Source organism: Chanos chanos, chromosome 11 (genome assembly GCF_902362185.1).
Source record: "Chanos chanos chromosome 11, fChaCha1.1, whole genome shotgun sequence".
NCBI lineage: Eukaryota > Metazoa > Chordata > Actinopteri > Gonorynchiformes > Chanidae > Chanos > Chanos chanos.
The window spans coordinates 16270475-16286052 of NC_044505.1; the positions used below are offsets into that span (position 1 = coordinate 16270475).

Consider the following 15578-nt stretch of genomic DNA (forward strand, 5'->3'; position numbering starts at 1 on the left):
TTTTGTCTTTGGGAAACGACTGTTTGGTTTTTTTAGTCTTTTGGAACTGTGCTTTAATATATGGTATGATTCTGTCTGTATTCTTTCCTTTCCTTTCTAATTCTCTTTCTGACTTAATAATAGTCACAGTGCTGATTCATTGAACCAATGAACAATGGTTTTTGAAACACCGAGGTGGTTAGTTTATATGACTGATTTTTGCAATTCAGACTGTTATGAAAAAATGCCCCCTCTCTTATTGTGCCAGTCTTCATGTACACATAGTCCGTAAATCTTTTCAGAGGATGGGTGCCTACAATTGTCCTGATGGAGAATGTACATTTCTACTTACTGGCAGGTATCAGATATAATATAAGATGGAACCGTGCTTAATTAATTTGGCTTACGCTATACTTTTCTTATATGTTCATAAAATTTCTCCCTCGCTCTCTCTCTTCCTCTCCCTCTCCCCCTCACCTCTCTCTCTCTCTCTCTCTCTCTCTCCCTCTCTGTCTGTTTCTCTCTCTCTCTGCATGTGTGTGTGTGTGTGTGTGTGTTTGAGTGTGTGTATACTCTAGATCACACAGTCTGAAACATACTGTTCAAAAACAATGCAACCTCTCATGTAAACAACACAAATCATATAAAATTATATTTTGCACATATCATTATGACATGTTATTAAATACAGAAGTTAAACAAATACTCCAAGATAGAAAGAAAGAAACCAGTTGTAATCCCATTGCCTATATAAGCTAAATTTAATTTAATCTTCCTTTAAGAATCACCTTCATACACTGACCATGAGTAAAAGCAACTGATGGATGTTACAGAAAATTGACTTGTTCAGAACCAGCCTCCTCGATTCAGTATAAATTACTAACAGTTATAAACTAGATAGATAACATAATAATTATATCCTTATAAAATTATCATTTTGGGATGTTGACTGAAAAGTCCTAACATCAAATTGCAACCAGACTATCCAGAAATGTGAGCAAGTGTATCTCGGTAGGTGGCGCTACGCACATTTGAGTCGATGTCGCACCATCTCTAAATGTAGCCGAAGAAATTTGTTGCATAACTCTGATAAATCACAGGTTTTTGTACATCGAAGCAAGTTGTTCAGACCGGTAACGAAGCTGTTCATTCGTGCAGGGTAATTTACTGTCCAGCTGCTTCATATTTTAGAATGTCAACTTGTATAACGGTGCTTCTGGTGACATATGTTAGAATACCATTTTAACATGCCAGGTGCTGAACAGTTCCGTCTCCCTAGCATTGCTAACCGGTTAGCCAGTTTATAGCTGCGTTGGAATGCGTGAATGAAAAGGAGATTTGTCGATTGGCTGACAGGCTGGTTAACTAAGTTTAATTTACTTTATTTGCTGTATTTAGTGTCTGGTTTTTATGCCGTAGCGTCAGCCATGTTTAGCCATGTGCTGTAGCCCTAAGTAGCTAGTTGTTTGTTTGTTTCTCTACTGATTGGGGAAGTTGCAGGTGTTTGGAACAGCGTTAAGCTTGCGGCTCCATCTCTGTCTTCTCAGAGCGTTCAACTTTTAAAGATGGATAACATACAAAATGATCAGCCGGTCCAAGCACCATCCGAAGAGACGGAACCTAACGGAAAAGCTACTTGCACCACTCTAACCCCGTTTATGAAAGCCAAAATCGAACGAAACAGACAGCGAGCTCTGATGCTGAGACAAGCAAGACTCGCCAACAGACCTTATTCAGCTGTGGAAGGTGATGCTACGATCTTTCTTAAATTGCGATTTGAAGGTCAACATGTCCTTCCACATCCAACGTTCCCTTTATCCAGATGTACAAGTAGTGATCACGTTGGGAGATTCATGTTTCACTCAACCCATTAGAATTTACGGTGTCGAAAGTTAGTTTCCTGATTAATAGCCACTAATCGGCATCGCTTTCTGAAAACCGTGTCGTTTGTATGAATTCAGGAGCAACCTGTGCCAAAGTGGCGAAAATTGTAGACTCGGGAGCGGGCTTCTTCATCGAAGAAGAGGAGGAAGAAGAAGATCAAAGGTTGAAAAAGGTGGTCCATCAGCCAGGTACGGGAGTTGAAAGAACCTGAAACAGTACCATACAGACGGTGGTTTCCTGGCTGTCCTACTTTGCTATGAATTATATTTTTCGTCTGTCTGATTAATGAGCGTTTCATGTTATCCCAGTATTAGAATACGTCTTCTTTTGTTGTCCCTACTACAATTTTAACAAACGTAGTGAACCATGTCCTTTATGTTAGGATCACAGATGACCAGTTTTAGCATTCTGTACTTGAATAGAGTTATCTCTGATGTTTTGACTGACGTTAGTTGATTTAACTTGTGAATAGTAAAATAATGAGTGACTGCAGCGTCTGCCGTGTTTTAACCATCAGAACAGTTGTGGTTAGATGTGTGTGTGTGTCCAGACCTGTGATGATTCACTCATTCAGCCTTTGCATCACCCACCCATTGTCACTGCTCTTCATCTGTATGTTGTTGTTTTTGTTGTTGTTTTTGTTGTTGTTGTTGTTGTTTTAGCTCCAGTCATAGAACCCGAGTACCTGGTGTGTGAAGACTGTGGGAAACCTTTTATGGATTCCTACCTCAGCAACAGCTTTGACCTCTCAGTGTGTGATAAGTGCAGGTAGGATCCTAAATCAAGCCCTGAATATTCTCTTTGGGCTTTTTTTTTTGTTTGTTTGTTTGTTTGTTTGTTTTATGTTTTGTTTTTTTTTCCTCCCATCTCTTTCCTTGTGGAGCTCAGGGCTATGTTTCCCGTGTCTCTGTTAGCATTGCTGGGTCGCTAGTTTAACCCATTCATAAATAACCCAAATGAAGTACACGTAAGTAAACATTCGTTTATCAGTGAATTACATTTCTGTTTATGGCCGCAAGGGAACACATTCTAACTGGGCCCGTCGGTTAGACTGGTAAAGACCGGGATGTCAAATTGAATTCGACTAGACTCAGCCCTCGCTAAAGTTTCCTTTTATAACGTAAACCCAATGACATAATACCGAGGCATGCAGCAGGAGTGAACAGGCACAGTTTCTTAAGCGCTGTGTGTGTACGTTACAGTTACTGGAGGTGGAGGGGACAGCTGTGTGTCAGCGAAGCATAGCGGTGGTGTTTGTTTTCTTATTGTGGTTCGCTGTGGTTTGTGCAAACACGCTTCTTTGAAAAACGCACTGTTGAAACAGATGAAAAATCAGCAGCAGGTGTTTGAATACAGCCTAACATTACCGCATTACAGACCTACATACCACAGTGATGGTTTAAGTGTTTAGCATTAGCAAGGAACAGTAAGCATCGAATGAATGGAAATTCAATACAGGGCAAGTTGCACCCTATCCATAAATAAATGAGTCAGGTAATAGGTTGTATCTATTTAAAAAAAAGTGTAAGTCCGTTACTTCAGTCAGTTCAACAAATGCTGTGCATCTGAACCTTCTCTATAAGTAGGTCACATCGTTTAGGTTCCGCCTTGTGTGTAATTTCATCCATCAGTACAGTGCTTTTTGATGTCAGTTAAATGTTACCTTGGAAACGCTCGGAGAGTAACGGCTCTGAAAACGGTGGTCTGTTGTGCGGCGGCAGGGATAATGAAGAGAAACACAGGCTCATATCCCGCACCGAGGCGAAACAGAGCTACCTGCTTAAAGACTGCGACCTGGACGTGAGAGAACCGCCCCTCAGATTCACACTGAAGAAGAACCCTCACAACCCACGCTGGGGCGACATGAAACTTTACCTCAGACTGCAGGTGCGTCTCAGCCTTTTTTTTCCTTCTGGTTCTGTTGTTTTCGGCCGCGTTACCGCGTGTCCAAATACCTATTTTTTTTTTTTTTTTTTCTTTCTTTCTTTCTTTTGCTTCAGCTCTTCCCGTTCTGATCTTATTAAGATTGTTCTTTTCAGGGCTTTCTTATGAACTCATTTTTTTTTTTTAGAGTTGTTTGTAAAAAAATGTAACCAAACAGTTTATGAGGAGATACATACTCAAATATTTGATTGGCACTGGGGGGAAATGACTGAACCCAAGTCAAACAGTAAGCATCTTCGAAAGGAATGCAGCCGTCGTAAGGTATGTGTGAATTGTAAAGGTGACGTTCTCGCTCTTCTCTGTGTGAACGTGAAGGTGGTGAAGAGGGCCATGGAGGTGTGGGGCAGTGAGGAGGCTCTGGAGGAGGCCAAGGAGACGCGAGAGGAGAACAGAGAAGCGCAGAAACAGAAACGCTTCAACAAGAAAGTCAAAGGTACCACCATTCAGCAGAGATGGAATTATATCACTAACGACGTATTTATATACCTGTCTGACTTCACGTAATATAAATGAATGGGTCTCGTTAAAGCCAGTTTCAGTTCCATCCCAGTTTAAAGTTTTCCCGTTGCGTGTTTCATCTCTTTTGTGCCGGCCTCCAATTTTCGCTTTACTGTCTCTCCATCAGAGTTGAGACGGGCTGTCCGGAGCAGTATGTTTAAAAAGGACACCAGCGTTCACCAACACGAGTATGGACCCGAAGAGCTTGTGGACGAAGAGGAGGACCTTTATAGGAAAGTCTGTAAGACGTGTGGACATGAACTGACCTTTGAGAAGATGTAGGTCCTGATTCCAATTGGTCCACGTGTCCACACTCATTAGGGGACTGTGATCTCAGGGAGCTTTCCACTTAGTCACATCTAGACCTCGTGCGCATTAAAGAAGAGAGAAGTTCCTTTTGCGGCCTTATGGAGATTAAACCCCCGAGGTCTGCAGTTACACATCTTCTCGGTTTCAGTGGCATGGATTTTAATGATGTCGCCCTATAAATGCCCACCCCCTCCCCAAAACTCGTGTAGCACAGCTGAAATTAAAATTAGCTGAAAAGTAACTGAATTTGCATTGCTCCTTCAAGAGTAATGGTATATTTATGGGTTTGAAAGTGTGGATAGGCACTCTGTTCTCTAATTAAATTTGCTTACCACCATGTACCATAGCCAGAGAAATGAGTTCAGGCACTTACCTTTTGTGTATCTGCGTTAAACAGAGAGCACTGTCGGCTGTGAGATTTGCCGTTCAGGACTGACAGCGGAAAAACGGCTGGTACCGTGTCAGTGAACGGCAAACTTGTGCGGTCGTGGATGCAGTGATGTTGCTTGGCCAGTAGAGGGCACTCTGGAAGAACGGTCCAGTAAAGGGGAGCCAGGCATTGGGAGCAATTGTAGTCAAAGTCTTTTTTATTCCTCTTACAGTTTTTTTTTTTTCAAATGAAATTGGTACTTGTCTTTTCACTCTACAGTTTGTATGTGTAAATGATTGTAAACATGTTTGTCGTATTGTGTGGTGTATCTATACTAATACCAAATATTGATAAATAATTCTGCATAAAATCATGCCTTGTAAAATGTCATAAAACGTTAGATATAGATCATTTTAAATGTAAATTCTTATAGGCGTAAAAGCCTCACTCTACCTCGTGAATATAACACTTGTGTTTGTTTTGGAAAGAATTTTGATAATTCCTCCCCGCCGAAGAATTCCACCGCTGTGAGATTCTCGAGCGGAGTTCCGTTACAGTGGCGTGCTCTGTTAAGGCGCCACGCACGCTCAGATCCCAGCGCAGGGGACAGAGACATATGTTAAACTAACATATCACTATTAGTTTAATGTGAGAGGGAGATGGTTGACGTAGCGCTAATTAAAGGTCTTTCAAAAATGTCCGATTGTATTATAAAATGGGTCTTTGGTGTACATTAAAATACGCTGACACGTGAATAAGCTTGTGTTATGGGTAATTCCACGAGGAGCACTAGAAGTCTTACTCCTGGTCCACTTGTTAGTGATGTCTGCCTTCACCAGTCGATTGTGCAGAAAGCCTGAAGAGACATTTCTATTCCTTTTTTACTTAGCCCGTGACGTTTAAGAGGTAACAAAGTTTGTCTATAAACATTCCCAACATTCATGCGCATGGTTAAGTAGCCTAATATTTTAAAGTTGCAGACACATTCAGGAATGTCTCGGAGTGCAATGACTTTCACTTCACGTCAGTTCCTTACACTTTCTCTCCGTTAGATTGTGTTTTAATTTCTAAATTCATTGCAGTTTTGTCGTAGTATTACGGTACTTTTGATCCGTTTTAGCTGATATTTTTTACATGCCAATGGTTTCCACAACTCAGGAATTCTGATTGGAAAGCCCCCCAGCCCAAACATGCCAGTGTGAAACTCAAGCTGTCTCCGTTTTATTACACCTCGTATTGCAATGGCATACCGTTCACTGATATATGATGTAGAGTCTGTCGGATACACAAAAATGGAGGCATCAATAAATCCCTGGACTTCACATTCATTTACAGTTCTGGAATATACTCGATATTCGGTGTGCTTGACTTTCCATTTATATTTTGGGGGAAGAGCGTGGTCGCAAATTTCAGGTTCACGGTTCTTGTGAAAACGGATGCTTCCTGTGTACGCCGTAGATCGCCAAAACAAAGCGTGAACCTGTCGTTTATGAAAACGATCCCAAAACTGCCTTTAGCCTACTTTCCCCCTAAGTTTTTTTTTTTTACTGTAACTTAAAATTATTCTCTCATAATTACTAAATAATTATTGAATTATTTTCAGCGGCCTGAGACGCTCAAACTAACTGCATACAAACCCGATTTATCCGTTTATTACATGCTGCTTGTGTCACACAAGACGAAGCTTAAACTTCTGGCCTTAGAATGATGGGGCGCTTGAGAAGATATACAGTCAGCGTCCAGTGACAGAACCCCGTGTTCTCTGTATAATTCGAGCCCTCGCTCATAACGCAAAGCTGTCCTCTCCCTGGCTTAACAGAAACCCTCGCTGTAGCACTCCTGTGGGAGAACAGGAGGGATCTCCAATCCGGGATCCGTATCACTTGCCACGGTACGTTCCCAGGTTTCCAAAAGGTCATTCTTGCCCGCCAAGCCCGTGGGGGTCAGGAATAGAGTATAAAGGTTCAATGGACAAAAGGTTTTCGGGAAAGTTCCTCTTATGTGTGCTGGTTTGCGAGGTGTGGTTGGAGTCACATCTATCTCTTTTTTTTAATGTGCAACAAAAAGGCACTGATATATATGGTTATACTGCGGTGTTTGTAAATGTTACAAACGCACCGAAATCACGTAACATAAAGGAAACCAAGCACACGCTAAGTGATACATAAAGTATTTAGTATTTCAGTAAGTGTTAAAATACAGTAGAGCACATGGTGTGTGTGTTTATGTTGAGAGAGAGAGAGAGAGAGAGAGCGAAAGGGAGGGAGCGCATGCTAAAGCCTTTGCTTTGATTAATGGTGGTCATGATTGGACACCTGCTGTTTTATACAGCCGTGTCTGAGTAACTGATCTCGGGGTGCTTGCGTGCGTGGCGTCCACATTTTAAATAGCTGACTAAATTTAACCTCTTTGTGGAGGTCGTTTAAACCTGGACATGGACACGTTTGCAGTGAGAGAGAGAGAGAGAGAGAGAGAGAGTGAGAAGCAAGGAACAACTTGCTATCGTTTAATGTGTGTTTCTCGGCTTGTATCTCGACTTCGGAGGCGAGCGAAGACGTGACCCCTTCCCACGTGTCTGTAACGCCTGAGGCGAGGGCGCTGGGATAGACTGATTCTGTGCGAGAGCAACCTACAAATCAACTGCAGCTGTCCTCTTTGGCTCCGCCCATCTTTGCTAACCCCTCCCAACTGTTTGCTTACTTAAACACAATCAAAATCCCCTTCTTTTCCCCTTCCCTAAGGCCCCTTTAGCTGCTCAGAAACAACTAGAGAGCTTGTCACTAGTCAGTGGACAAATGATATGACATTGTTCCCTGCTGGGTTGGCTTTATTACCTTGATTTCTGCTCAAAAGTTCATAAGAACATGAGGTAAGGAGGGCCATTTTGGATTTGATCCAAAATGCAGATGAGTCTATACGGGTCAAGGGGGAAGATGACATAAAACCAGCAATGCTAACCTATAGGCACCTGTTGATCGAACCACCTTTAGATTCCACACCTCAAAAACCACTCAGAAATTTTCAATGTCAAATTTCTTCAGTCGAAAGACATCTTATGACGGATCCTCACCTCGCCCATGTAAATAAAGTAAGATCACGTAAAGGAATAATTTCCATACACAGCTGTACTTAAATGTTTAGCTGTGGAACCCGATGTTCTGCGACACTGCGTAGACCACTGACGTAGCCCCCAGTTGTCCGTTTTATCTGTTCTTTCTCTGCAGGTCCATTATTTTTTTTTTCATGTCACTCTTGAAGAGCCAGCAGAGAAGGGTGGCACAGGCAGCGGGCACCGGCTTCTCACTAATACTGGTCTGCAGCTGTTGCTCTGGAGAGAACGGCATTGATAACATTCAGATGTCAACAAATGTTTCCAGACTAGCGTTATGTATGTTGGAGGACCTCCAGCAGCGACCACAAAAGGGCTGCCTGCTGCTTTTCGGGAGCACATTCCACCCCCGCACCCCTCCTATACACCCCCCCCCCCCCCTCAACCCCTACACCTCGTTGTGTTTTGTCGTGGTGTCACTTAATGATGTAAGCTTTATTAATGTCTCTTCCTCGATAGTGTATAATGTAAAGGAATGTTTTAGTGATTCAGTCTGAAACACGTGCAGCTGTGGGGTGTGTGTGCGTGTGTGGGTGGGTGGGTGTTATCACCATCCATCGTATTGTGGCAAGTCTTTACTGTATATAAATATACCAGGTTTATCATTTGGTCACGTATCCTCCATATATTGCATGAGCCTGACTTATGACAAAACAACAAAGAGATCATACAGTAAAACAATATATTACAATTACAATCAATTTTTTCAATCAATTTTATTTAAATAAACAACAACAATAACAATAACAACGACAAAAAAAGAGTATTTGTTATTTTAACTGCAGGTGTACAACTATTGCTACCAATAAGGATGTCGTGAGTGTGCGTGCCCTTGTGCAGCATGCAGGGGGAGCTGGATCTAGCATGACCTCTGAAATAGAGCTCGTGCGTAACACGTTATGAATTGAGGTCTGAGGTGGAGAGCAAGACGTCCACCCAATCCATCGAATGGACGACTAGATATCGGGGGATACCTGGGGACTACTCTCTCTCTCTCTCTCTCTCTCTCTTTCTTTCTCTCTCACTCACTGTCCCCCCCAGAGTCAGCCACAGAAAATTTGGCAGTCCGGTGTCAGAGACAACATCGCCAACAACAAAGACCTCCTTGACAGTGGGACAAACAAATGGAAACGCTTCAGACAGCTATTACAACTGGAGGAGACACTGGATCGTTGAAAAAGCCACTGATCGACGACAAGAAGCGTTACAATGGAAATCAAAGTGACGAATCAAATTATGTGGATTTGGATGACCTCTTAGATATGAAGTCCGATGGCACCAAAACAGTAAAGGTTACGTTTACTGGCGAAGGTAACCAGTTAGCGATATTTAAATGTAAGACTGACACGTCGTCTTCAGGAGACAAAAGCACCAAGGACCGTGAGGTGTGTGACAATGTCACCAAAATCTTTTCCGAGGACTGTCAGGACACCAAGCACGCTGAAAAATCCTATTCCGGACACGCGCTTGGCTCGAGAGGCTCTAATGAGAATGAGTTTACCAGCGGTGATACTGAAAGAAAAACATCGACAGATCCCCATAACGATAATTTACTCGGAGATGAACACTCACAAACTTTTGGTGAACCGGAGGAATTACAGTACACGGACATGTATTTGAACAGTCGTTGCGAGTCGGAGGATGACATTAACGTGGTGTTAACTGATCAAAGTGCAGTTGATACTTCGGCAGACGAATCTCACTACATAACCACTCATGAAATTCAACTGACGGAGTTAGATCATGATGTCGATTACGAAATAGGTCGGGGATCGTATTGGGATTTTGAAGACGATAATTTGGTTTACTCATTTGTGGATTACGCTTCTTTTGACAGCGATTATACTGAGGGGACGGACGTCACTGATAGAAATGAGGGGCAATCTAAAAGCAATAAGGCGCCATCTATTAGCGCAACCCAACAGCCCTCCACTGAGGCGGCTGAGAGCACGGAGCACGAGAGTGATCTCTGTGATTCGGACAAGTGCGCAAGCTCTGACGAAAGCGTGAGTAAACCCCAGAATGATAGTGGGAATACACCGGGCAAGATTCACCTATCAATCAAAACATCTTCTAGGGCCATAAATGATTCCAGCAATGTCCTAGGGAATGAGGATATTTGTTATCATGCCAGGCGCATAGGCGAAAGGAGCCGTTACTGTTTTAAAAGCACGGGCACCAGAGGTGAAACCTCGTTCGACAGAGGACATTACTTTATTCCCGCTCCTGATCGACAGCACCTGGCAAGTAAATTAAAAGGAAAGGATATTAACGAATACTCAAGCGGAGCGTCAAGTTCTGTAAGCGAACTGGATGACGCAGATAAGGAGGTGCGCAATTTAACCGCTAGATCATTCAGAAGTTTGGCATGCCCCTACTTTGATGCAATAAATCTAAGCACCTCGAGTGAGTCTTCAATGTCAGAGCACGGACTGGGGTTTAATAAATGGTCAGCTTTCGTTGACTTAAATTATGGCAACATGACACATGGACGGGACCGAAATCGCATCGCGCATAAGAGTTCAACGTCCACTTTCGAGGTTAACAAAAGCACGGGCTACAGAAGTACACACGGCAAGCCCATTGCTCATTTAAAGGGTCCCCAAACTAGAGTATTTGCCTCGAAAAATAAAGCAAATAGGTTTAGCAGCCAGCAAGGATCGTCCGCGTCCAAAAAAATAGAGATACGTAGACAGATGGAGCAAGGACGCAATGACACCATCACTTTAACCAACACTCTGAGCTTCAACTGTAACGTAGAGGCTGAGCTACCTGTACGTGAGAGCCGCACAAAATGTGTAGAAAACGCCTCTGGATTGCGTTCCATGGACGAGGCTACCGGCATCACGCCAAACAAGCCAGGGGGTGAAGCGACAATTCGGCATGGTGACATTGGGGAGACCGTGGAGGATACGCACAAGAAAGCCATTTTCGCATCGAGCCTCTTAAAAAATGTGATCTCCAAGAAAATGCAGTTTGAGCAGGAGCGTAAGATGGAGAGGGGGGAGATACGGGACACATACCCTGTTACGTCGCCCTCTTTTCAGTCAAAAGATCAGGATGTTCAAAAGGACAAGGTGACGGGAAAGGGCTTGCAAAGACAAACGTCAGAGACTGGCTCGGGTTTGTCTATCATTTCGCTTGATGAACTTGGGGATGCAGTAGACAGTGGGTCACGGGACTCAAAAGGAGGGCAAAGAGAAAACTCACCTGCTCCCGCCGTTGACCCCGCGACAGAGCTGTCCTGCGACGCGGAGATTAATGCTGAAATCGACACAAGTGACACCAAAAAGACCCCACTGCCCCGAAGCCAAAACAGTGCTTTTAAATCATGGAAAGAAGGTGAGGAGGATGTTAAAACAGAGCCCCAATCTGACACAAAAACAGAGAGCCTAACAGAAAAGTCAGTAACAAACAAACCAGGGGACATGGGACATGTCAGGAATAAGCTTACAATGATGTCTCATTTGTATGTTCCTAGTTCTCAGCTTCTTCCAAAAGAAAAGGAGCTGACAGAGGAGACGTTACATAATGAGAGCGAGACAAGTGAGTTAGCGGGGTCGGGAGAGGGAGGGGCGAGAAACGTAAACTTTGGTGAGGCTCCGCACGCACAAGACACCCCAAAAAGCGCACAGGCCAGCAAGGCTCCTGAGATCAAAATACATCTCCGTAGTGTCAAAGACAACAAAACCAACCCGTTTAATATTGCCAACTTGCTAACTCCTAACATAGGTCACAATGCCTCTGTAAAGCTAAGCGGTGAGCCCAAAAGCCATTTTTTGTCCGTGTCAGATAAAGTGCCCCACTTTATGGTAAGAGATATCAGAGACAACAAATGCAAGTTTCAAACCCCAATTCATCAAGTCAGAGACGTGCGCAAACTAGTGAAGAGCTCGTATCGCGTTGTCGCTTTAGAGAACAGCGAAGGTAAGGGTGCGCCAGGACCGTCAAGCACAACAACATTTACGTTACCAGAAGGCAGTAAGGCTGTTAAAAAGGAGCCAGATAAGAAACCGTTTACTTCTCCGATGGTCATCAAATTCCAGTCTGTAAATACAAATAATGCTGCAAAACAGATTGTAAACATGACTGAAATTCCAAAACAAGTACAGGTTGTATCAGATTCGGACAGGTTATCCCCCAGACAGCCCAAAGAATGCGCTAGAAGTCAGACTATGATGGTTAACCGAGCCAGAATACAGTGCGCAAAACAACCTTTTACCGACCAGTCGGAATTTGAACTCAAAATTGAAGCTAGAACGGCGAAACATAGACCAGAAAAGGCTGATATCACTGAAAGAAAACCTGAGTCCAAACTGACCAATCAGGTAGCGCTTGAAAAATTACAAGCTGCTGTAAAGTCTATGGAACAACTTTACGTCTTTGATCGAAACGAATGGAAACGAAAAACAGAACCACCCCGGCCAATCACAGACAGTCACGTGCTGTCACTCATCACACGCGAGGAGCAGGGCGTAACCGCCAAACCAGAATTTGAAGATGACACTGAAAGGTCGTTCGCCAGTGACAAGTGTACAGGTGCGCAATTAAACACAGAGAAAGCATTCGCAAATCTAGCTGTCAGTGAGGATACCCGGTGTTCAAAACCAACCCCTGTAACTCAGGAGAAAACACATATACCCATACCAAAGCCACTGTCTCATCAGAGTGGAACTTACAATAACAAATGCGTTTTCAAAATAGGTAACAGCCTCAGAGCACCTGTCAATGTGAGCCATGATAGCAATAGCGCTGGACAAACCAGTACATCACTGGAGGCAAGTACTTCCACCAATATTAATGCCTCTAAATCTCCAGGGGCCCCACTGTCATTAAAAATATCCCAGCCAAAATGGGGGTGTGACGACAGAGCAAAACCTAAAAACTCCCTGTCCGAAAACCCTCTCGAACAACCCAACAAAAGCGCCCCCGAAGACTCTGAGAATTATCTAACCATACCTGTTAAAGCGTGTGCTTCGGAATACAAACCGGCCTCCGTCAGCATCAAAGCGCCCGTCTCTCTGACAGCTGGCCCTAACCGCTCCGCCAAGGCGAAGCAAAGGGAGACCTCCCAGAAATCTCTGAAAAGATCGCCGATCGTGATGGAGTCCTGGTCTCCGGAGAGCTCCGCCGCCACCATCTACCATCACCCTTTGCCCATGGCAGTGCACAACACCCAGCCCCAGGTCCTCTGCTTCTCCCCTCCAGCTCCAGCTCTACCATCAGACTCCCTGCAGCAGACCCAGAAGAAGATGCTCCTGGATCCCACAACCGGCCACTACTACCTGGTCGACACGCCGGTCCAGCCAGCCTCAAGGCGGCTGTACGACCCAGAGACGGGGCAGTATGTGGAAGTCCCCCTACCTGTGCCCTCTCAACCCCTCACACCTGTGCCTCTGTCTGTCTCTCCTCTGGCTATCAGCCCCGGAGGGGCCTACGGGCCAACATATATGATCTACCCCGGCGTTCTTCCCCCATCGACATCCGTTCCCCCGCACTCTCGTTCCTCCACTTACTCAGAGGGTGACGAGGTCAGCGAGGGGGCAAAGGTGAAGGAGCCTTGCACTGGGAGCGCTTACGCGAGCCAGCAGACGACCTCCGCGCCTGTGGGTCATACTGGCGTCAGGGGGCCGTCAGGGCCAGCCGGTGGGAAACCGGTGATCAGTATTACATCACAGCAAGGCCCTCGCATCGTGGCTCCACCCTCTTTCGACGGAACGACCATGAGCTTTGTGGTAGAGCACAGATAACAAGTGGCTGAGCTGTGAGTGACACTTTTATTTCGTGTGTGTGTGTGTGTGTGTGTGTGTGTGTGCGTATGTGCGTGTGTGCCTGCCTGTCTGTCTGTCTGTCTGTCTGTCTGTCTGTCTGTCAGTGTGTCATTCTGTTTCATATCTGCTTGTACTTTGTGTGGCTATACTTTGCTGACTATACTCTGATGTTGTAGCAGGCCTTTATTTTACCTTGGCCCAGAAATGAATTTGCTCAATATTTTATCATTCATTTACTCATTCATTCATTCATTCATTCATTCATTTTTCTAAGCCGCTTATCCTAATTAGGGTGGTGCTGGAGCCTATCCTAGCGCTCATTGGGCAAAAGGCAGGGAAACACACTGGACAGGTCACCAGTCCATCACAGCAATATTTTATCAAGTATCCTTAAATGAATTATCCATTAGCTCACCAACACTGTACACCTGAATGTTCAAATAACTTCATTCTATTAAGTTGTGTAAACTTGTACTGACTTAAAATTTTTGAGTTGTTATAACACATATCCAATTTTAGTTATGTAAGCTAAAAACGTTTGGTTAATTTCAAATCACGTTTGGATTAAGTAATATGAACTCCAGATTGTTATGTCATGATATCTTAAAAATTTGGAGTTCCAACGCTTACGTCCAACCAAATAGCAAATTTTCTACAGCAACTGAAAATAGCTTTTAAAAAGGAGAATGGACAATACAGTCTTCATTACAACTACTTTGCATTTGGTGCAGTGCTGGGTCGACAAACCAATGGTGCGAAGCTACAATCAGTGAGATAAAGACTGAACACCTCTAAGTCAGAATCTCATGCAAAGGTGATGGTATGTTAATATAATAGATCCAGCCAGACTGATGTATGGATGTGAGATAGCAGGTACTGTCTCCCGGGGTGATTCAGGTGAGGTGGGCTAACTGACAACAACCTGTTTCTGACTTTCAGTCTTGCACTCCTTCTCTTGTGATTTTAGTTTAAATATTTGCAAGTTAGTTTAACTGGTAAAATTCAGTGACAACATAAAATTCATGTATGTTCAGTTGTCACATAAACTGAGGATTTGTACTACTCAACTTTATCAAGTATTCCCAACAAATATTTTTCAATTCTGCATTACTTATGTTCACAAGTTAATTTACTTAGTTCTCCTAAGGCAACAGGTTTCCAAACATTTTTAAAATGAAGTCAACTAATCACAATTTTTACAGTGTAATAGCTTCACATTAATCTATAAACTCCACGATAACTTCAATTTTATATAAGTACCAACTGTTATATTCTATTAATAATTTATTAGCGTGATTTGCAGTCATCGTGAAATGTTATTTTTGCTATCATCAAGAATACTGACAAAGTCATTAGTAAATACATAGGAGTGTGATCTATCAGATTTCCTCCCTACTACACTGTTGCACTGTAATTTAATGACATTGTATCGTTTTTAGGGTTTCAGGTGCGCTGCAGTTCCTAAACGTTTTGATAACATACGTAACTTATTTAAGGCCTTGTACTTATGCTGTCCCGTGTTTGAGTTATGGGGTCTTGAAAGAGCCCAACACCGCTCTGAAAGATACATTTTTCTGCAGGTTATCCTGTATACTACACCTTGTTTGGCTGAGTGTATTCGTGTTGCAGTTGTGTGAATGACTTTGCCAGAGCACCCTACGCGTGAGTGTTAATTGACCGGCCGTGACACATTTAAGTAACCCGACGCTGTCTA

At 43.6% G+C, this 15578-nt stretch overlaps 1 protein-coding gene across 1 annotated transcript; it reads left to right on the forward strand.

Annotated features, from left to right (window-relative positions):
- The first annotated feature begins 1544 nt into the window (after positions 1-1544).
- On the forward strand, positions 1545-13843 carry xpa (xeroderma pigmentosum, complementation group A). The gene is made up of 9 exons (XM_030787745.1): positions 1545-1725; positions 1941-2051; positions 2526-2631; positions 3585-3750; positions 4123-4240; positions 4433-4553; positions 10748-10755; positions 10862-10871; positions 12838-13843. The coding sequence occupies exons 1-9, from the start codon at positions 1545-1547 to the stop codon at positions 13841-13843; spliced, it is 1827 nt and encodes a 608-aa protein (XP_030643605.1).
- The last annotated feature ends 1735 nt before the right edge of the window (positions 13844-15578 follow it).

What these genes read in the sequence shown, in the direction of transcription:
- xpa (XM_030787745.1), top strand. Translation starts at nt 1,545, where the DNA reads ATGGATAACATACAAAATGATCAGCCGGTCCAAGCACCATCCGAAGAG. An exon ending in ACCTTATTCAGCTGTGGAAG is followed by an intron (nt 1,726 to 1,940) that starts GTGATGCTACGA and finishes GTATGAATTCAG; the next exon opens with GAGCAACCTGTGCCAAAGTG. An exon ending in AAAGGTGGTCCATCAGCCAG is followed by an intron (nt 2,052 to 2,525) that starts GTACGGGAGTTG and finishes TTGTTGTTTTAG; the next exon opens with CTCCAGTCATAGAACCCGAG.